The sequence below is a fragment of the Micropterus salmoides genome, unplaced genomic scaffold (genome assembly GCF_014851395.1).
Source record: "Micropterus salmoides isolate LMB-PRFRI ecotype aquatic unplaced genomic scaffold, ASM1485139v1 Ms_hic_scaffold_11, whole genome shotgun sequence".
Taxonomy (NCBI): Eukaryota; Metazoa; Chordata; class Actinopteri; order Centrarchiformes; family Centrarchidae; genus Micropterus; species Micropterus salmoides.
Genome location: NW_024040152.1, coordinates 34,065,725 through 34,088,372, shown reverse-complemented (window position 1 = coordinate 34,088,372; position 22,648 = coordinate 34,065,725). Strand labels below are relative to the sequence as shown.

The 22,648-nt window shown below is 44.8% G+C and overlaps 1 protein-coding gene across 1 annotated transcript in view; it reads left to right on the top strand.

Annotated features, from left to right (window-relative positions):
- LOC119898159 (collagen alpha-6(VI) chain-like) overlaps window positions 1-20,994 on the top strand; it is a 44,602-nt gene extending 23,608 nt beyond the window's left edge. The window contains exons 20-40 of the mRNA XM_038712343.1: window positions 83-148; window positions 1,382-1,435; window positions 1,961-1,996; window positions 2,076-2,138; window positions 4,585-4,647; window positions 5,473-5,535; window positions 5,822-5,884; window positions 5,974-6,024; window positions 6,337-6,372; window positions 6,472-6,534; window positions 6,629-6,691; window positions 8,254-8,289; window positions 8,368-8,404; window positions 8,579-8,590; window positions 9,789-10,282; window positions 12,164-12,254; window positions 15,178-15,828; window positions 15,989-16,070; window positions 17,304-17,461; window positions 18,165-18,212; window positions 20,337-20,994. Coding sequence (XP_038568271.1) covers window positions 83-148; window positions 1,382-1,435; window positions 1,961-1,996; window positions 2,076-2,138; window positions 4,585-4,647; window positions 5,473-5,535; window positions 5,822-5,884; window positions 5,974-6,024; window positions 6,337-6,372; window positions 6,472-6,534; window positions 6,629-6,691; window positions 8,254-8,289; window positions 8,368-8,404; window positions 8,579-8,590; window positions 9,789-10,282; window positions 12,164-12,254; window positions 15,178-15,828; window positions 15,989-16,070; window positions 17,304-17,461; window positions 18,165-18,212; window positions 20,337-20,551 — 2,445 coding nt within the window. The 3' untranslated portion in view covers window positions 20,552-20,994. The remainder of the gene's footprint in view (window positions 1-82; window positions 149-1,381; window positions 1,436-1,960; window positions 1,997-2,075; window positions 2,139-4,584; window positions 4,648-5,472; window positions 5,536-5,821; window positions 5,885-5,973; window positions 6,025-6,336; window positions 6,373-6,471; window positions 6,535-6,628; window positions 6,692-8,253; window positions 8,290-8,367; window positions 8,405-8,578; window positions 8,591-9,788; window positions 10,283-12,163; window positions 12,255-15,177; window positions 15,829-15,988; window positions 16,071-17,303; window positions 17,462-18,164; window positions 18,213-20,336) is intronic.
- The last annotated feature ends 1,654 nt before the right edge of the window (window positions 20,995-22,648 follow it).

Sequence of the window (22,648 nt, the reverse complement as noted above, 5' to 3'; positions counted from 1 at the left end):
GGAAGCTCCACTGAACACTTTGTGGAGTTCATCTTTTATGACTTAGTGAGATAAGACTGTGGCTTTGTGTTCTGTCTGACAGGGCGACTCGGGCGCTGATAACACCACTCCGGGAGCCAAAGGAGAACCCGGGAACCCAGGTTTACCGGTAAGTAACATCCCAGGGGGTCTCTGAGGAGGGGGGGGGGGTGTTATGCCAAAGTTTGCATGCGCCTACACATACTGCTTTTAAACGCTATAGTATTCTTTGTGGGGTTCATCAACTTGATAAATGATCAGTACATCTTTTATGAACGTTAAGAATATTTTATTACAATTAGTAAAAGTACCGTTCCTTGAGATTCAGCAAAAACGTGATGACAGCCACGTTTGACAACAATGTGAAAATGACCTTAAGAGGTGGGTGCATAATTCGGAGAAACGGATGATGAAGGCTACCTGCCGAGATTTGCATCCACCTCTGCAATTCTCTGCAGGCATTCAGAATTCAGCACAACACCTGCGCCGCAAACGTCACCACATTAGACCTCTTTCTCTGGCTGCACCACCTTTTGCCTGATGTTTGTTCTAAGCTCACAGTAAGCTCCCGCAGTCCACCGGAGGTCTACCTGGAGGTGTCCAACTTGATGCCGCTCATTTTAGTCGCCGGCAGCCCACGTTAGCGCTGCCCGGCTAAACTAACCCGTATTCTGCTCTGGACCTGCTCAGCCTCTCACAGTCTGGACTCTCAGGTTTCCAGCTGCTCTGCACAGCAGCCTCCAACATGGTTCTGTAGGCACCTAATCTTCCTGTCTTGGCTCACAATCCGATCCCTTCAGTCCTGCAGTATCTAACTCCTCCGTTTCTTAGTCCTGCACTTGGGTCTGCCAGCCTAGCCGTAGCAAAGTTAAAAACGTTTTGGTAACAGTCACTTACTCACCTACGCTATGAGAATAAATAAACGGAGCGCTCTCTCTTTTTCTTCTCTCTCTCTCACGCACACACAGACAGACTTGCTCTGCCCAGCCCTACTTCTATCTATGAAATACTTGGCTGTAGCTCGTGAAATGACAGCCGGCTTATCAACACACGTTTAAACAATCGGCGTAACGGGACCGCTGAGCGCTGCACAATTCAGCAACACGCTGGGTACTGTGGTATTTAGAGCCTTTCCAATGTTCGTAACAGAGGTAAAGTATTGAACTGACGTTTTATTAGAAACGAACCTCTTCATAATCCAAATATCCAAAATACTTCCTGAACCGTCGGCTCCAATAGTCTACAAATCTGCACCCAGGGTTGGGAATTTTAATCTCTACTTTAATAAAGCTTTCAGTCCTACATGAGTCCTAAATCATTTTACTATATTCCTTTTCTTATCACATTGTATTTAAATCCACAGGGTCCACCTGGACCGGACGGACGGCCAGGTGAGGGTGGAATCGAAGGAAACCCGGTGAGATTTCTGATGTCCAGTTTGTGTTATCATACACTGTATAGATGCCTGTGAGCATCTGCAGTATACGGTGTTTACTTTAAGCTTTTGCTTCACTGCATTTCAGGAAACTTGAGGTATTTTATGCTGAGAAAACTTCTGTTGTTGAACTCAAGTAAATTTTGAATGCAGGACTTCAGTATTTTACACTGTTATAACCATTACTTGTTGTTCTCATCTGATTATCCATCAAAGCGCTGTATTATTTGTGCCAATGTAACCACATGACTGGTTTTAACTGCCTGTACAGAGCAATTTAGTCTGAACACACAGGAGTGCTACACGACCTGTCAATAAGTTTCTGAATGACAGCAGGTTCCAGCCCTGTTGGGTTTTTAGGAAGGGGTTGTGGGTGTTTTACACTTTGATCATGCATAGTGTCCTTAATCCTGTCACATCTGAAAGTGTTCACGCCCTACCTAGCCTGTATGTGACTCAGCCAAGCAAAGCAGCATGCAGCGAATAACACATTATTCTGCTGTGCAGGGTCCCAATGGAAGAAGAGGCCCGCCGGGTGAGAAGGTAAGAGAGGAACAACAAAGATCTGGATATCTGTTACACACTAAAATGCTCTGTTTGAACTCTCTGTGTCTTTTTGCAGGGTCTACCTGGACAGGCGGGAGCAATAGGACTTCGGGGCCCCCCGGGTGCTTCTGGCCCACAGGTGAGTGATCACACAACAACATGCAAACATGAAGCCAGATCAACAAATGAAAGGAACAGTCCACCTCGCTCTGATGAAGCTCTCTGTCGCCATGAACTCTCTGTAGAGTTGTGGTTGCCCTTATGTTTGCATCCAACGTCTCATCCAAAAGTTTTCCCACCAGTTTTTTTCCTCTCCTCCATCACTCCATCTTCAGCCGCTTGTCTGGGGTCGAGGGGCGACAGCTCCAGCTTTCCTGAGCCACATTAACCAGCTCTGATGGGGGATCTTGAGGCGCGTTCCCAGGCCACTGTGGGGATATAATCTCTCCACCTAGTCCTGGGTATTTCTCGAGGCCTCCTCCTAGCTGGACGTGCCAGCTTCACCTCCCTAGGGAGTTTTTTACCCTCTTCTGCACTGCATGCTGTATACACGTCTGTTTCTCTTTTATACAGTGCACGAGGGAACTTGAGAACACAAGACAAATGCAAGAATGTGCTGCAGATGCAGAAAAGCTGCACGTCTTAAACTTCAACAAAAGCTACAACTTAGCAGACATTTCCTTCACTGTAAACTGATAGTGCTGATAATTAGGTTAAAGCCAGAGGGTGCACAGCCAATTTACCCCAAATATCAGAACCATGCAATCACATTTATTAGAATAATATAAACATGCAAGCTGGAATTTGAGAATATCACGTATTCGTCAAATCTGCACCGTTTTCTAAATGTGGCCTTACATGTTGTCACATTGTTCAGGATCGCCTCTGAACTCACTTTAACGTCTTCAACTTTGCCCGGTTCAACTGCCGCGGTTTACAAAATAATTAGTTCATGTTATTTTAACATCACATCTGTGACGCAGCACTCTGAATGTGATGGCGTGATGCGGTCACATAACGTTCTTTATGCAAACCTTAGAGGGGCGCAAGTAAAGTCTTTCTGGAGAGAGAACATGTTTAAGATACAATATCTTCTCGACATTCCAGCGAAGAACAGAGCAGATTTCTTGCAAAAGAAAATAAATAAAACATTTCATGACTTTGGCAATTACAATTTTAAGCAAATAAGTACACCTGTCAAAATCAAGGTTATACTGCAGTCCATATATTAGCAGGGAACCCTCAGTGTGGAAGCTCTTAACGTTCAGTCTGATGTTCACATCCACATTTGGGGATCGGTGAAAGAACTGTAGACTATTCAATACTGAGTAACACCCTAACCCCTTTACCCTCATAGTCTTTGCCTTATTTCAAATCCAGTGCAGTATAGAGCCAACAATACAAAGACTGTTGTCCAAATACAGAGTTCAGTGAGTTTTGATTCAGCAAGGAACCTGGGAAAAGGATCCTAAAAGCTCTAAACAGTTGACTTTCTGCCAAACATAAAAATGTTTCTTTTTGAAAACACAGAATTAACAGGCGCATAAAAGGGATGAATGTAAAGAGATGTGGAGCCAGTCAGGTCAGAGGGTGTCAACGTCCCTCCTCTCAGAATGTGGTGATCTGGAAAGGAGGTTTGGCACATTTGGATTTAATGACTTGCTTGGCAGATGGACAGACTTCCAGAGAAATTCAGTGGAGCTATTTAGGAAAATGGAAAGCATGTGTTTCTGTGGGAGTCTTGAATAAGGAGAGGAGGAAAACGTGCAACAGAGATTCCAATGAAAATGAATTACTAAACTTGTTGTATACTGTCCAATTCTCCTCCTGTTACAGTGTCGTTTTCCTCAGAAAAGCCACACAGCGCTGTTCCAAACGTGTTCTGATGTGCCCACAGACATTCAGCTTAAGACATGCTGCTGTTGTGATGTTAGCTATAGGAGCATGAGAGTTTGGAGCTGCTGTGCTGGATCTGGGATTGTGTCATCCTCTCTGCATGTTGGCTTTGCAGCAGCAATAGCCACAGTTTAATTCACAACTTAGCCGACGTTGGCTACGTTACCTGCTGTGTCGTTTTCGCTCCATATCGTGGTATTTGTCCTACCCCCCCTTTGATGGGTTGAATCTGTGAAAGCATTTCTGCACAGCAGACTTGTATCCAATTCTGTCAATTTCATATTTTCATCCTTAAATAGGTTTATTGTTGTTGTGCACCTAGACGGCTTGGTAATAAAGCCATTCTGATCACATGAAATGGAAAATAAACACCAACTATCCGCCCTTTTTATTAGAAAGAGTTCCTTTAATGACCGGTGAGGCTCTAGTGAGCTCTCTAGCTCTCTTGGCACATCCTGGCTGCCATACCTTGATGTGAAGTGATGTTAAGTAATAAAACAAGATCCAAGGAAGGTTAAAATCAAGGGCAACTGAGCTTGGTCAAAGTCCCGTCTATGGTTTAACGAGTATATCTTCAGACATACTGGATATAACAAGACTAAGAGTGCAGACAGAGGTTATACTCATAATAACCTGAACGCGTATGGGCTTACACTGTCCCAAACCTAAAGTTTTTGTTGTCTCTGCAGGGAAGCAGAGGGGAAAACGGTGATCGTGGACCAAAAGGAAACCCTGGCTTTCCTGGACCTCAGGTCGGTACATCTCCATCGTCCTGTTTTATCTGCCTACGGTTAAAAACCCTTTCAGTGAACATATTATAGACACAGACTGAATGTAAACTGGACTCAGGTCGGACGGACAATCTGATTAAACATCTGTAGGGTCTGTAGGTGTAATCAGAGAATGTGATTAGGAAACGCTTTATTTACAGTAACTACACAGGTTATCAGGTGTTGCTGTTTTCATGAACAGATGTGGTAAAATGTGGTAATAATTTCAGGCCAGCAGTCATTAGATATTTTTTCTAACCACAAAACATTTTTCATGTTTTTATTTCACTTGATATTTATTCATCAGCAGTTTCTTTTGGCAGTCTGTTAGTAATTACAGCACTGCAGTTCAGTTTGCTTCACTGACCTTTCTGCACAGAGCTAACATCATTATTTAAGGGCTGAGGGAGTATTAAATACACCGAGGCTCAGTTATCAACTCGTACTCTTATTCATTTTATCACTTTGTGCTTTTGTTACAAGTTCAGCGAGATTTACATTTAGCCATAACTCACCAGTCTAAACTATTTACATCATTAGAATGTGTTAGTAAGTTTAATGACTAAAGTTTGACGAAATAGTCTGTATAGTTTTGGTCACAAGGCCAAAATGTTTATTCCCGTTCTGAATGTTGGGTAGGAAAGTGTTTACTGAGGGAATAAATCAGCTGAGAAGTAGAAACATTTTCTCACAGACTTCTATACAATCACACTTCTTTTCAGACCCGGAGGTTCCTGCTTGGTTGTGACCCGTTTGGTAGTTTCAGATCTGTTCTTCCTGCTTTGACTCTGTTGGTTTTTCCTGCAGGGTGAATCAGGAAAACCTGGAGACCCGGGGTCAGCCGGACGTCGTGGCCCTAACGGACAGAAGGTGTGTGACATCGTTTCCTGTGCCTTTTATCTGTGATTTCACCAACACATCATTTTAAGTCCAGATAATGTGGTTATTATAGTCAGGGACATTATCGCACCTCTGATATTTCTGGTAATTTGGTGGTTGGGTTCTACGTTCTGAGAGTAGACACAAATTGTCTTTAGGCAAACAGGAATGCTTAAATGGTGGATAATCAAAAATATGTCAGGTGTGTGTGATTTCTTAAAATCTTGGCTACAGAGTTGAGTACAGAAAATGTTTAAAATGTCTGTTGTTGTTGAAGGGCCAACCAGGAGATCCGGGTGTTAAGGGTGCTCAAGGACCACAGGGGCCCAGAGGAACGCCGGTAAGGAGCTGAACATCAGAGTTTGTAAATACTGACTGTGTGTATAAACATATAAAATGCAATCGGTGATGCGGTCTGTGCTGTTTCAGGGTCAGGATGGCAGAGACAGTTATGGACCTCCAGGACCCAAAGGTTCCAAGGTAGAGCCGACCTTTAACCTAATGAAGTTCTTTTATCAAATTCCCAGAAATCTGGGGACAGAAAATGTAAACGTGTCCATCTACTACCGCTGCTGCATGAACACGAGCTCATTGACTGATGGAGCTAATTCTCCACTCGCTGCCATTGCAGAAGAAGTCCAGGAAGTGATGTAATTAAAAGACCCCCAGTCTAAGCTAGAACGATGGAGAACATGATAGAATTCAGATCAGTCTTCTTCAACCTTTGTATAAAGACTGTTCTGTAATAACAAAATGAAAAGCAAAGATTATTACTTCTTTCCTTCTTCACAGGGAGATCCGGGTTTTCCTGGTTACCCTGGTCTGCCGGTGAGTCCAACCCCACAGCCAAAACATGACAAAGAAGGAGTCCACACGGTTCAGGCATGAGCGATGACTTCCTGTTTCTGTGCATGTTTGTGTGTTTAGGGTGAGGAAGGTCAGAAGGGAACCAAAGGATATCCAGGACGTGATGGGAACCGAGGTCGAGGGGTCGGTGACAACTTCACCTGTGTTTTTAGTTTTTGTTGATAATTGTGTTTTTGCTTCATCACTCCTTTTTTTTTTTTTGGTCTGATACATCCAGGGGAACTCAGGCAGGCCGGGAGAATCAGGCGGGTCCGGAGAGCCAGGACATCCAGGACACGATGTGAGTGGGAATCAATCAGTCACTTTATCATTTGTCCCACATTCAAAGACAATGTCACACAGACAAACATTAGAATACAAGAACATACAGCAGTAAACCTGTTCACCGGATATCTTACACCGACGCACCACGGGTCGTTCAGCTTATCTGAAGCGACTCACAAATGTCCACCACAACCGCACAAGGTAGCAGATGGTACAAAGCACATGCCATAACTTCATTTTAACAGCCGCTCACCTTCGGCTGCATCTCAGGCAGTTTATCAGCACGAGCTCGGCTTTCCGTTGGTTTCATCTTCTGGGATCATTGAACACTTCTCTGTACATTTTTATTTGCTGTTCACACCACTTGTCACCGATCGATCTCTGCGTGCCATCACGTCAGTTAAAGGCTTTTGTGAGGATGAACTAATGAGGATGAGGAGGATCTGATACAGTTTCCGATTCCTTTTATCCAACAGTTATTTGACACAAGAAAAAATAAAATAGATCACGTTGCTTGTTCATAACAACCGATAAAAATAAATGATAGGCTGCCAGTCAACTACTACGGCTTCAACAGTATGCAAGGTATCGAATAAAGTACTCTATCTGTATCACTTTAAAGGTACTGGTTTTAGTGCTGGTATCGTAAAATTTTAAATGATATCCAACCTTGAGCACCACCCAACGAGATATTGTGTGTTCGTTTTAGTCTTTGCATCTGAGCCACCTCGAGGTCAACACAATGGACAAGCTATAATGTACTACAAATATGTTGCACCACCAATATTTTGTGCTACAAATAGATATATTGCACTACTATAGCACTACAGATAAAATATGTTTGAAATGCCTCGGATAAGGTACATTACAGTTTAACACATTTTTAAACCAATAAGAGCATTATTCCACCTAACATCAATAAGGCGGTTACCTCCTTCTGCTGTTGGCATTGGAGGCTTGAATGGGGACAGGGATGGAGGATTTCTGAAACCTGTTTTTCATGGCAACAGGGACCTTTAAGCTCAGGCCAGACTGTAACGGTGTACGCTCTAGGCACTGTCTGAGCAAATGGCCGTTGCTTTTGTAAGCCCCTGCTTAATGAATTTATAATTCAGACGACTGAACTGAACTCCCTCTATCTTATTGGCCGTGTTAACAAGCCTAGCCGGGGCATTTTTCTCTTTGGTACCAAGGTTGCCACGCCAGCGGCTGGTAGATTCACTGAAAGCTCTGTAGAACAGTGTCATTAGAGTCATGTCAGTATGGTCTTTGGCAAGTTTCCTTATACTAAAAAGGCGTTGTTGTTGTCCCTTTTTGCACAGCAGTTCAGAATTAGAATCGTATTTCAGGCTGTCATTTGGAGTTTAATCTTCATCGTCAGTGAAAATGAAAACCCCACCGCCTTTACTCTCAGAGCAGCGGGAGATGTAACGTAAACAGCTTAGCTGAATATCAGGCTTCTTGTTTCAGCATCAGAAGGCGCCTGACCTGAAATCCCTCTCTGGATAATCCCAGTATTAAATGATATGCCTGAAAATAACCGTCAAGTTCACCAATGCCTCCTTTCCTTCCGTCCAGGGTCCCAGAGGTCCTCCTGGAGGCAAAAGCAAGTCTGTAAGTCCACCTTAAATTCACCTCACCTGCCAACTTCATGAATTCTCTTTACACACAACATCTGTCCTGTTGTCTCAGGATTGCGAGCTGATCACCTACATCAGAGACAACTGCCGTAAGTGTCTCAGGAGACATTTGTTTTTGTTTGTCCTCATGTAGTTAGGTAATCATTTGTTGTATTTTTAAGATACAAAACAAACTTTTGTCAATTTATTCTGGAATGTCAAAGTGAAAACAAATGTGTGCACTGCTCCTGTAACTCTAAATATTATTTTTCTCCTCCACACAGCATGCTGCCACGGTACGTACATCTCTATTTTGTCACTCAGAACAACAGGGTAAGTACAGAAACAAGACTTCAGCTCTAAGGTTTACAGGAGAGAGGCCGAAAGAGTAAAATCATCTTGGGAAAGGTAACTTCTGCACTTCACCAGTTTATTTATAACAATAGAAGTTTAGTCCGTCTCCACAGCCTCCTCCCAAACCCAGCCTGAGTTCAGACCTCCTGGGGGGTGTTCGCAGATCAGCCGCCGCTCCTTTTGCATTGAAGTTGAGGTGATTAGGGCGTCTGATCAGATCCTCCTGGGCGCCTCCTTTTGGAGGTTTTGTCGGCACGTCTAACTGCCAAGAGACCCTGGAGTCGACCCAGAACTCCCTGGAGGGCTTATATACCTCATCTGGAAAAGGAAATCCTCAGGATCCCCCAGGAGGAGCCAGAAGACGGTTGTCCAGCCTGCTGCCCCTGCGACCCAAAACCTCAGAAGATGGACGGATGGATGAACAGTTTATAGTTTATCCATAAACTTACAGACACGTGGGTCTCACTCACGTTGCTCCCTCCTCCATTCAGATCCGATACTTTCAGTAAAGAACCGGAACAGACTACAATGCATTGTAAAGGTCTGCACTAAGATCGCAGGGACGGCCTTCCCCACCTATTTCAGGTCTAGGTTTCCCAGAAAATTCAGGCCGATCCGTGCCACCCTTTGTGCAGGGAATTCCGTTCTGTCGAAGGTACAATGTGCCAAGATGCAGAACCAGTACATTTAAGCACCTTTCCCTGCTGCCTTTGGTTTCTTAAGCAACTCACTGTGATTTATATGGAATGCATTGTTTTATTTTTATTGCATAGGATGGGCGATGGCTGACAGACTTCACGCCTCGTGATTGAAAATTTGAGGGGTTTTTACACATTATACCACCCTGTGAAAGCAGGTTTTAGTGACCATGAACATTCTTGTTATTGTTTTTAAGTATGCTTTGCTTAATTGAAATTGTCTCTAAAGTTTATTCACTTTAAACAACCTGGAAAGTTTGTGTGTCTTCACTGGCCCTGAAATGACACTTCTGTTGGTTCACTGTTCGCGTCTTTCAGTTGACTTTGAATACAACCTCTAAAAATGGTTGTCTGGACACACATTTGTAGTTCTGGTGTTTTGGGTTGTATTTACGGATGTTACTTTATTCTCCACTTTTCTCAACATCATTACCTCCTCTAGGTCGATCAGCCTGCCCGGCCTACCCCACCGAGCTGGTGTTCGCTGTGGACATGTCCGCCGAAGTGTCCCCCGCAGCCTTCGAGAGGCAGCGCGCCGCCCTCCTCTCCCTGCTGGAGGACATCACCATCGCCGAGACCAACTGTCCGACGGGCGCTCGCGTCGCTGTGGTGGCTTACAGCGCCTACACCAAGTACCTGATCCGCTTCCAGGACTACCGGCGCAAGAACCAGCTGATCGAAGCTGTGAAGAACATCGCCCCGGAGAGGACGATCAACAGGCGTAATCTGGGGGCCGCCATGCGCTTCGTGGGTCAGAACCTCTTCAAACGTACACGTTCAGGAGGCAGGCTGAGGAAGGTGGCCGTCTTTTTCTCCACTGGGCCGTCACAGGACGCTTCGGAGATTGTGACCGCCATGATGGAGTACCGGGCCCGCAACATCTTCCCGGCAGTGATCTCTCTGAGGAACGAGCCGGCTGTTAGTCGAGCGATGGCGGTAGGTTTGATTCATCGGTTCACTAGCTGAGGCCCCGAGACTGACCTGTGACCCGTAGCGTGTAATTCAAATATCAAGACTGTGGTCTAGTTTTGCCCTTTAAGATGGTCACTTGATTAGAGAATCACAGAGAAAGACATTCTTACTGTGATGTGGCTGAGAGACATGGCAAACTACGTTGGTCATTTAACTTTGACTAATTTAATCATCTTTATCGACGTGTTTTACACACGCAGCACCCCATTTACAGCTGGAAAATAAAAATGCCATCTATATCCAGACACGTTATCTGATTAAAGGCCAACTCAAATTACTGACGCACAGGTTTTGCTCCAGACAACAGATTTGATCTCAACGAATGCCAGGTGTAAACTGGGGGTGGGGGGAAAAATCGATACAGCATAGTATCGTGATGTTTTCTGTGGTTATATATTATGTTTTTGGTGCTATTATAATAACATCAGTTGCTTTTTCAGTCCATGAGAAAAATAGTTTCTTTTGGGGACACAATTTGAAGTTGGGAAAAAGGAAATAAATTGCAGTATATCGCAGTATGTTTAAAATCACAATAATATTGTATCGTGACATAAATATCTTGATAATATCGTATCGTGGGGCCTCTGCTGATTCCCACCCCTAGTGTAAACTAGGGCGAGCGGAGCAATCTCGCTGCTGGGTGCTTTTCAGAGTTACACAACATTGCCAAGCAAAATCATTTTTGTAGTTTGACCGTGTCTTTTTCACACGTAGCTATATCGTTACCTTCAGGGCACGTCTGTCAACTCAATTTACACCCCGCACGCACACACACAGCGGAGCAGAATGGGCTTCCATTTAACAAAGCTAACACCTGAGCCGGCTCCTGCTAACGTTATGACTAAATTTCCACAGAAAGCAACATGAAAAACAGCTGCAGGTATCCGACACGCTACGCTCGTTAGTTAGTGAGCTTCAAATGAGTCTTAACGTTCAAGCAGTTTCTCTTAAATGTGTCTCAGGATTAGAACGTTTGTCCAACCCCGGCGAGCCTTCTAGCCACATTAGCCGCGCAATATGCTAACGCCAAGTTAGCTTCCAAGTTTTAAGTCAGGTCAGTACAGCCCTTGGCGCTCCGTTCTTGAACCGTTACAGAGCTCGTTACGGTTGTGGAACTTTTGAAGCTCGATTATTTTAATTTAGTGTTGCGGTACTTGCCATGCTCTGCAGTAGGCTTGGCCAAAAGCACGGTATTTCAATTTTGCGGTTATTGCGACAACCCTAGTGTAAACACAAAGGCGAGCTCTGATCCCGTTTAATCCGAAAATAGATTTCAATACCAGGTGCAAATGGGGTGTTATTGATGAGGAAGAAGACGCTAGAGACCAACCTCACTGTTCCGCCTGACAGCTACAAGAGCTCTCTGTGCTCCTATTGCTCAACGTCAAAGTGAAAATGACACAGTACATGAGTTAAAACAAGCAATTGTTGGATTGGCCTGCTGCTCACTTCAGGTTTGGTATTACCGCACGTCACATGTTTGGCCAGTGTTGTTATAATGTTTGTTTCATCAGATTATTAGTGCACATGCTTGTTTGGCCTTTAAAGACATAAATTGATCCCAATTCCCTTTTGCACTTAGCCTCCCTTTTCAGTTAATTAAATCTGCCGTCTGGTGTCAGAAATTTGTCTTCAGCATTAAGAAACTGCAGCTGTGCTTTAAAAGTGTCAGTTAAATCATTATCTTGGAGAGCGAGGCCTAGTAACAAGTATAAGTCTGGAGATGGATCAGTTGTAGTGGCTGCATCTTACCAACACTATTCTCAGCCTCTGGTGAAATATTGTTTTTGGCAAGAGTAATAAAACATTGAGCGATAAATGGTGACGGCTGCTGTTTCACGTCAGGTTGACGACACGGAAAACCACGTCTTCACAGTGCTGGGGCAGGACATGGCTGCTGACCTGAGGAGGGTCAGGATGTGTGCAATCTGTTACGGTACGCATTGAGCCTCGTGCTCGCTTTAACATTTAATATACATCCGTAGTGATATTGTCATAGTTCATTTTTGCATGCTTGGCTTTTGCAGGTTGCACTTACACATAGATTAAAGGGAGGTTAAATTGAAAAGAAGGCTGAACCCAGAGACCCTGCCAAGAATACTCAAGAGCGGCTGCAGATCTTCTCACTATCCCCAGACCTCTCATTGTCATGGTTTAGGGTTGAAATGTTGATACAGAGCTCACAACCAACCCGCTCTTTCTGTCCCTTACGTGTGAGCAAAACCTAAAGATACTTGAACTCCTTCACTTGGGGCAGCGACTTGTTTACGACCTAAAAGGGGGCAACCAGAGTACCATGACCTCAGACCTGGAGGTGCTGACTCTAATCAGAATCTGGTTTATTGCCAAGAACATTTTCACATATGAGGAATTTGCCTTGGTATGAATTGGCGGTTACAGTACACATGAAACATAAGTAGGAATATAAATATATAAAAAGTAAGGAGATCAAAAAAAATGTATGCATAATACTATAATACAATGCTTTCAAGTATGCAGAAGTTCACAACATGAGCACAGTTAAACGTTGTAAAGTGTGAGGTCAGGAGTTTGTGTGTTTGGGGAGGGGGCATGAGAGTCAGTGTCAGTGGGGACCCATGCCTTGTTAATGAGGCTGCAGACGGGAAGAAACTGTTTTTGTGGTGAGAGGTTTTGGTCCTGATGGGCCGCAGCTTCCTGCCAGAGGGGAGAGTCTGAAACAGTTTGTGTGGGTGGGAGGAGTCAGCTGCAATCTTTCCTGCTCGCCTCAGAGTCCTGGAGGCGTACAGGTCCAGAAGAGAAGGAAGATTGCAGCCAATCACCTTCTCCGCAGAGCGAATGATGTGCTGCAGCCTGCCCTTGTCCCTGGCGGTGGCTGCAGCGTACCAGATGGTGATGGAGGAGGTGAGGATGGACTCCATGATGGCGGTGTAGAAGTGCACCATCATTGTCTTTGGCAGGCTGAACTTCTTCAGCTGCCGCAGGAAGTACATCCTCTGCTGGGTCTTCTTGGTGAGGGAGGTGATGTTCAGCTCCCATTTCAGGTCCTGGGAGATGATGGTGCCCAGGAAGCGGAAGGAGTCCACAGTGGTGACTGGGGAGTCACAAAGGATGATGGGGAGGGTGGGGCTGGGCTCTTTCTAAAGTCAACGACCATCTCCACTGTCTTCAGAGCGTTGAGCTGCAGACTGTTCTGGCTGCACCAGGTCACCAGATGGCCGATTTCCCACCTGTAGGCGGACTCGTCCCCACCAGAGATGAGCCCAATGAGGGTGGTGTCATCCGCAAACTTCAGGAGCTTGACGGACTGGTGACTGGAGGTGCAGCTGTTGGTGTACAGGGAGAAGAGAAGGGGGGAAAGAACGCAGCCCTGAGTTGAACCGGTGCTGATGGTCCTGGAATCAGAGACATGTTTTCCCAGCTTCACGTGCTGCTTCCTGTCCGTCAGGAAGTCAGTGATCCACCTGCAGGTGGAGTCAGGCACGTTCAGCTGAGAGAGCTTGTCCTGCAGCAGGGCCGGGATGATGGTGTTAAAAGCAGAGCTAAAATCCACAAACAGGAATCTGGCGCAGGTTCCTGGGGAGTCTAGGTGCTGGAGGATGTAGTGAATGTTTACTTCGTCGTCTACAGACCTGTTGGTTCTGTAGAGGAACTGCAATGGATTTTAGGTGGGACAACACAAGGCGTTCAAAGGATTTCGTAACCACAGAGGTCAGGGCGACGTGTCTGTAGTCGTTTAGTCCAATGGTCCTTGGTTTCTTGGGGACAGGGATGATGGTGAATGCTTTGAAGCAGGCGAGGACATGGGGTCTAATAATGGGGTCTGGATGCTTTCAATGGATAAAGGTTTTGGCAGTAGACATAGTCTAGCTATTAACTTTTTATATTCATATAGGTTTACGTCTGTCACCAGAGCAAATTCCTTGTATGTGTAAACACTAGGGTTGGCACGATACCAGAAATGTAGTTGTCGATAACAACTTATACAGCCTTGCAATGTGCTTAATTCATTCATTCATTTTCTTAACGTTTTTAAGGTTTGTCACTTTCTGTGTTGGCAGTGGTTTGAGATTTCTGTGTTGAAAAACAAAGCTGCTATTGATGATTGAAATGGATCATAATGAAGGTCCCTAACTCCTACTGTAACAGGCGCGTTGGACAGACATCAGTTCTTAGAGCTGCAAACTGCATCGTCATCTTCGGCCATTTTGAGTTGATCAAAACTGTGAAATTTTGGCCTAAAGTAGCTCTCCAACTGCCAACAAATCACAAAACTGGGAGAAGGAAACAGCCGCGAAAACAGCCGAATATTAAATTAACTTCACCCGATTTCTATGCACGACTCTTTCTTTCGAAGATTCGAGTTGGAGCTGTTGTGCAGCTGCACGTCAGTCTTCCACATGTTGGATCCCCGGTACCCTTAAAATAAGTACATGTTTTCAGAAGTATTCCTGCCAACGCTAGTAAAAACTTCTTGGCAATGAAGTAGCTTCTGATCTAATCCCAACCACTACAACTCTGCTTTGCTTTTTGGGAATCAAAGGCTCCACAATGTCTTTTTTTAAATGTTCCTGTGGAGCTCAGAAGTTTGATACCCCTTCACAGTCCTTTGCTTTAAAATGGGTTCTACCACCAGGTGAATCTCTGCTTGTTAACTACCTGACCTCCAGCACAGAGTTGGACAAGACCTTCACCAAAATGTCTGACTCCGAGGTCGGTTGTTGGTTTGGATCCGGAGTTCCTCATAGTTTTAACTACTTAATTTAAACTGAGACCAGGCAGGTAAAGTTTGTTTAACTCAAAGACAGATACCTGAAGTCACATCAGGAGCGATTTCCTAACCAGTTGGTTTCCCGATGATTACTCTCTTGTTTCTTCAGACCCCTGCAAACGTTCAGAGGAGTGCGCCTTCATCGAGGATGTCCCGAGGCCTCAGGAGGTCGACGTGGACCTGGTCATGGTGGTGGACGACTCCAGGGAGATTCAGGCTGATGAGTACGCCGGCGTCCAGCAGCTGCTGGGCTCTGTGGTGGAGCAGCTGGTCGTGAGCCCGCAGCCGCGCAGGGCCGGCAACCGGGCCCGGGTGGCTGTAGTCCAGCAGAGCGGCGGCCGCAATCTCAAGCCGGAGTTTGGCCTGCTGGACTACCAGAACGCCAACGTGATGAAGAGGCAGATCAAGAACATGCAGCAGCAGAGCGGCTCCCCTGCGCTGGGACAGACGCTGGAGTTCTGCCTGCAGGAGGTGCTGCTGAAGGCCACCACGCCCCGGAGGAGGAGGGCGATGCTGACTGTGGTGGGCACCACGACATCTTACAGGGACCGAGCCAAGCTGCGCTACATCTCCAAGAAGGCCAAGTGTGAGGGGGTGGCGCTGTTTGTGGTGACTATCAGTGATCGCTACAACCAGACGCAGGTGGAGGAGCTGGCCAGTCTGCCTGAACAGCAGCACCTGATCCACGTCGGCAGACTGAAGGCCGACGAGCAGGGCTACGCCCAGCGCTTCTTCAGAGTCTTCCTCTCCGCCCTCAACAGTAAGACCAGACTCTAGATTAGATTAGACCAACAGTCTGTCATCAGCTTCCTAAAATGTCCAGAATATCATCCAGCTTTTATTCAGGGGCAGCTTTAAATACATTTTTTTAATTGTTTGTAAAAACAAACAGGAATGCATCTGTCCTGTGTTTATTTCAGAGGGCATAAACACGTATCCTCCTCCTGCAATAACACAGACCTGCAGCCGGCTGACGGAGGAAGAAGTAGATCTCTTAAACGGGTAACTCACACTTTACATCTTTACACCACAAACTTAACATTTTTGGCCCACAAGGCTGAGCAGGAAGAACACAGGTTAACCACGGGGTCTTAAAAGTGTTAAATTTGTCAGCGGCGCACGAACTGTGGCATCCAAGCTCTGCGCGAATCAGTCAGTTGCTGCGGGATGCTAAACTCAGTCCAGTTAAATAGGTGAAATAATTGATGGACAGCTGAGAAATTGCATGTGAAGCACAAAGAGACAGTTTGGCTGAGATATCAATGAACCCATAAAACACACACTAGCTGACATCAGGGTTTTTCCTGCATAGAGAAATTTTTGGCGCCCCCCCCAAAGAGCTTTTAGAGAGCGCCAAAGGAAAATCCTCAGCGCCAACATGATCAGAATCGGGGGAAAGAAACAGCCTTTCAAATCCTGGCTGATCAAACAACTGTTGAGCAAGCTGAGCATAAACTTAAACACAACGTCTTGACTTCTCTCATCCACAGCCGCTGTATTTTACACATGCAGCAGGCGCTGGATTAATAAACCAGCTGCTGCGTTGGTTTAACTCCGTCTGAACGCAGCGCTATGAAGCTCGCGCTAAGGATTTCCTGTTACTTCTCACAAGATAAAAGCCGTTTGTGCTTCAAGTGTCTGTATTCACCGGTACTGTTACATTGGCGTACCGGCACCGGTCCTCTCTTCTGCCCCCTCCAGATCGTGTTCTCTGGACACCACGTGACGCTCACCTGTTCCCGTTCTCGCCTGCATGCTGATCTCCGCAGGGAGATCGGGAGCCTTTCATGCAGCCGCGTGCGCTAGTTGCTCGTCAAAGTCACTTCTCGTTAACCAACCGATCACAGCCTGGAGGAGGCGGTTGGTAAGAACCGGTGGCTGGAACAACGAAATTTAAACCTATATTGTATTCAAACCAATATGTAGTTTAGCTTTTAATGTGAACTTACTGACCTGCACCATCCTTACCTTTTTTAACATTCAAAATACTCATAAAAAGTCTCTTTATTGATTTGTTGTTTGTCCGTTTAGGTGCAGGAAAACAAGCTGTAAACACAACAGCTGACCTGTTATGAAGTAGTTGATGCTAACATTTGATTACCCACAGTTCATAGCATTGTGTCTTGAAACACTAGGTGACGAGGGGAAGCTGGTGTTAAAAAGAAATTTACATAATCTGTGTAATTCAGAAAAATATCACGATGACTCTGTGGCTTTTGGCTGCTGTGTTTCCAGTCTGGGGTCGGCAGAGCCGGACGATCTGTTTGCGGACGAAGCGGTGGAGAACTTTCAGGACCAGACGGGAGGAAAGACTCAGTCTGCACAGCTGGATGTCGTCGACACATTGACCGGAGGGGACGGCAAGAGTTCTCGCTCAGAGGCTAACCTCAACGGTAGCTCACCCAACACTTTAAAGACACAAACACACTCTGTAAATATATATATTTTATGGTTTGTTTTAGGTAACACAGGCGGAGTTAGTCTATGGGAGAGAAGTTGAATCAGTTCCAGATAACAAACAAGAAAACATTTAACCATCCTGTAGAAGTTGATATTAGTATGCAGAGCTCAGAGCTCAGATTATTAAACCTGTCTGTGGGATTTGTAGGTTTGAGAGTTCCAGGGTGTTTTTTTTTTTTTTTCTCCATGATTTTGAATTTGCATCATTTAAAAGATCAGTCTGGTGATATTTTGTAGTCCTGTGTTTGTCTCGCAGACTGATGTCTCCTCTGAGCCATGGAGATCTGCTGTTGTCCAGAAACTTTTAAAACCCATCAGTGATGTAGTTTATTCTGACTCAGTCCCACAAACACTGTCCTGCTGCCCCAAATACCCACTAGAGCACCACATGAAAATAATCCCCAGCAGATGCACTATTTCCTCCTGGTTGCCTGATAGAAACTACAGCGAGCATAAATTTCATGAAACTATAGTTTTTAAACATTTACGTCCTCAAGGGGAACCAACAGGCTGAGAGCTGAGAGCCACAGACAGGAAGTCAGACAGGACTAAGAGACGGACTGACATGTTTGACAATAAGATGAGTTTGACAGGATGAGTCTTGTGTTAAATTAACTAACCTCTGGTCTCTTACAGATCCAAACATCCTGTCAAAGCCGGAGCTGGCCAGCATTGTCTCCAGAGGTAAAAACTGAACCGCTCTGATTCACGTTGCACGTCATTTCAGTTTTCACTTTCAGTTTTTACTTTACCGGGGAGTATTCCCGCTTTACTGGGGAGTATTCCCGCTTTACAGTGGAGTGGAGTATTCCCACTTTACTCTGAGGATACTAGACAATACTACAAAGTACAGTGAGAACACTGGATTAATAAAAATAAAAACCTGCATTTTTACATTTATTTTGATTGGTTTCCAAAGTGGGAGGCCGGCCTCCTCCTGGCGGCTGCAGAGAGTTTCAGGGGAGGATCAGTGAATTGAAGTGGGGAAAAACATTAGTCATCAGTAGGAGGTCACATAGAACAACAGTTCACAAACCTTTTAGGTAGCGCACCCCCTTCTACATCCTGCCCGGGTTGATGCACCTCAATCCCCCACACCTTTTTAAAGAGGTGGTGTTCTGCTCATTTTCAGGTTCAAAATCTCAATTAGAGGTTGTACCAGAACAGGTTTACGTGGTTTAATATTTTCCTCATACAGCACATTGCTGCAGCTCCTCTTTTCACCCTGTGTGCTGTACGCTCCGCTCTTGAGCTACAGAGTCGCACATAGCAGATGGTATAAGTTACTCTGACGTCCACAACATCATTGTTCCACATCTGACCATCAGGACTAAACGTTGAACTGTTGCCGGTGTTCTGACGATCTGTGCTGCCTTGCCGAAAAATGCTAACACAGTGCAAATCGATAGACTGACTCTACTCGGCTCTGCTCCGTTTTCCACTGCAGACAGTACCCAGAGATACGTAGCTGGTCGTCATAGCGACGCCGCACACAACGGCCGCCATCACTTCTCCTAAAACTGTCAATATATAAAATCTGCACAGCTGATTTCACCTCAGAACTTCTCAGAAGTGGATTTAGTGATGAAAACTGTAAAATATAAAACTTCCTGTTGCCTCTGTCTGGTGCAGCAATGATGATGCAGTGAATAGTGAATATTCTCTCTGACCAATCAGCAGTCTGTCCTGTTTTCACGTTACATTTTAGTTTCCCTCAGCTCGACTGGAACCTCGACAGAAGTGAGGTGATACGAAAAGAAAGTACCTGTTAGCAGGTACAGGTGCAACATTTCTACAATGGAAACCCAAACAAAGGCGAGTGGAGCCAAAGGGCCTCCGCTCAGACTAGCTTGGTTTGAGGGCGTGCCTGACCCCGCCAGCCGCTCGGCGAGCTTTATGACGTGTTTTCATTGTGAAGTCGCAAGTAAAGGAAGTGAAGGGCTGGACTACCTCAACAAATATAATTTAAGACCCCAGAAGTGTTGAAACACTTCCTTTAATAGAAAAGAGATCTTTAACTGTACAAATGATACGAACATGACTCAATGACCCTCTAAGACTTTTCTGCAGCTCATGTGAAACGGTCCAGCATCATAGTCTTCATCAGGGTCCTCATCAAACACATTGCAGAGAAGATTTAAATAAGATGGGTATCGAGCAAAAAAGGTTTGTATGGTTAAAAAATAAATATAAAAGACAACCAGTCACACATGCTGCTAACGACTAATGTGCCGTGTCTGGCAGAAGTCGCTGGACCTAAACGTAGCTGTTCCAAAGCTTTTTATGTGATCTCACTATTCAAATGATTCTGATGGCAGAACAATGAGACGCTCCTGGTGAAAATGTGTCCAGTCCGTGTTTTGCTTTCAGCCCACTTCCTCTCAGTGCCTCTGGGTCGGATCCACCACTCAGTCCTCTGATAGGATCACTGCAGAAGTATTCACATCCTGGCAGCTGTTTTCCCAGACACAAGGAAAACCGAACGTTGGCAGGCATTATGTTGATCTATCTGCATCACGGGATGAAGAAAGTTCTCGTTGCACTTTTTATGTAGAGCAGGTCTAGACCGTTTCCTTTGTGATCTTATTCAGAGACCCAACAAATCCCACCTTGAGTAAGCACTTGGTGGCACAGGCAAGGAAAAACTCCCTTTAACTGGTAGAAACCTTGAGCAGACCCTCGACTCAGGGTGGGCGGCCAGGAGAGAGCAGCTCATGCATCATGGGAGGTTGAAACGAGCCTATAAAGCAGCTGCTGAGTGACGTACTCCGTGTAACGCCTTCATCTCTGTGTCCTGTCTCCATCCAGACGCCTGTTTCCTCCGCCCGATCACCGGCGGCTGCCAGAACTACACCGTAATGTGGTTCTTTGACAAAGATCAGGGTAAATGCTCCCGCTTCTGGTACGGCGGCTGCGGCGGCAACGAAAACCGCTTCGAGACGCTGAGGGCTTGCAGGAACCTCTGTGACACGGAGAGTCGAGGAGGCGTCGGCGGTATGAAGGTGCAACAGGAAAATCTGTGATAACGGATGGAAATCTACCACGCCGATTTACAAAGTATTAAAAAGCCTTTGCTCACAGGGACACACGAGGGAAAGTCTAATCAGCTGTGAAACTCAGCAGCTGCTGATTAAATGCTGTCACCGAGTCGCTTTGTTGTTTTTGTCAAACATGCATGTCCCCCCCCCTCTTGGACATTGATTCCACCTTTTACCGTGTCTGACGCACAACAGGGACTTGAGCTTCTTTCGGGATATTTTTTGATTTTGATCAGGTGCTATTTTTTTTGACAGAAGATCCACAACCACTGGTTAAAAAAAACCAACACTTTTTTTTGAGCAGCTGAATGAATATCATTGCAATGCAGGTCACGTGGTTCATCTGGATTTTTGTAGCATTTCTACAGCAACAAACTTTTCTATATTTTGTACCAGTTTCTGATTAAAAAATTCAGATGACACCAAAATTCAAGCTTTGTCCATCAATATACAGATTATTTATCCCTAAACACTGAGCACAAAACAACATTTGAGTGACATCTCAAGGCCCAAAACTCAAAAAAGTATTCAAAAAATCCACGGCCTTCTCCCGTCATTAAAGCCAATCAGAGGCTGACGTTGATCCCCTGCGTGTGTGTGTGTGTGTGTGTGTGTGTGTGTGTGTGTGTGTGGTTGGAGATTTGTCAGTATGGCTGGTCACCACTGCAAAGTAGGCACTAATGAAATAAATCAGTTGGCAATTTAAGACAACAACGTACAGTAGATTTAGCCTTTAATATACAGCTTGCAGCAGAACCAGTCAGTACCGTCTGTCTGCCACAAGATGGAGTCCATTCATTTGATTAGAAATGTTGACACCTGAGAGCAGACCGCTGCGGGTGTCCTCTCACTGGAAGCCTGTCTGCAGGTGCCTGTGGCAGCAAAATGGGACAAATATTAATATTACGTATAGTGGAATAATGAGATTATTTAGAAGTTAGAGAGGTGGGAGCTGAGCGTAGTATTCCCTCTGTACTTAAGTTTAAATTAAGTTTAATTTTGAGATCCTTTATACTCTCCAACAATTCAAAGGGGAAAAATTGTACTTATTACTCCTACTACATTTGTCTGAAACTAGTTTCCAGATTGATTTTACATACAAGACACAGAATTAATTTATAAAGTATGACACGTTGTTGTAGATCTACAGGTTTTCAAAGTGGGAGGTGGGCCTACGATTAACCTACGTGTGTTATTTGGTTAAAGAGAGAGTTCAGAGATACAGTAGTTTCAGGGGATTTAACTCTTCTCCTTTTATCAGATTAAGAAACTAATAAATGCCTGAGGACAGACCTTTTTTATGTATTTGGCGTAGTCTGAAGTTATGTCAAACAGCAATATTAGGCTTTCTTGGCTCAACTGTTGAGTGTATGTGACTAAATAACATGACCACGAATTGAGCAAACTAGGCAAGCAAACTAAGGGCAGATGAGTGGACGCACAGTCTCAGACTTTCAAACAATCAGTGTCTAATGTGAAAATTAACTCCAGTGTCTAACTGAAAATGATCTCAACCAGCTGTAATATTAAAATACTGCTTTTGTACCAGTGCATCAGTAACATTATGAGAGGGAATATCTGGTGGAGGAACGGGGTTCATTCCTAACTTATAAAGTTAGTTAAAAAATGAGAGGCGCGTGTAAAGACTTTTAACAAATAATCAGTTGTTTGTTTCTCACTTGTACCATCCACATTAGTTAAGAGGCTGGAGAACTGAGAAAAATACATTTTATTGAACTTCTACTGGATGTATGCCGACTTATAGAAAGGGCCATAATGAAGAAATACACATTTAAAGAAATGTTCTGCCACGTGTGTAGCTTCACTGCAGAGACAGACAAAATTAAACAGATGTTTTTTAAATAAGGATTGGTGAAAGAACGCTGCTGGCTACATTTGCCAGTTTTGCTAACTTACACTACAAACCCAGCTTGTTTTTGATCAACGGTTTAAATTTATTTATGTCAGAGTCGACCAAATGTGCTTTCCGAACAAGTGGGATCTGATTTTGGAGGAAGTTTTTATTGTTTGCCATTTAAAATGTGTAAGTTTGGTGTTTACAGGCTGATACCAATGTTTTTG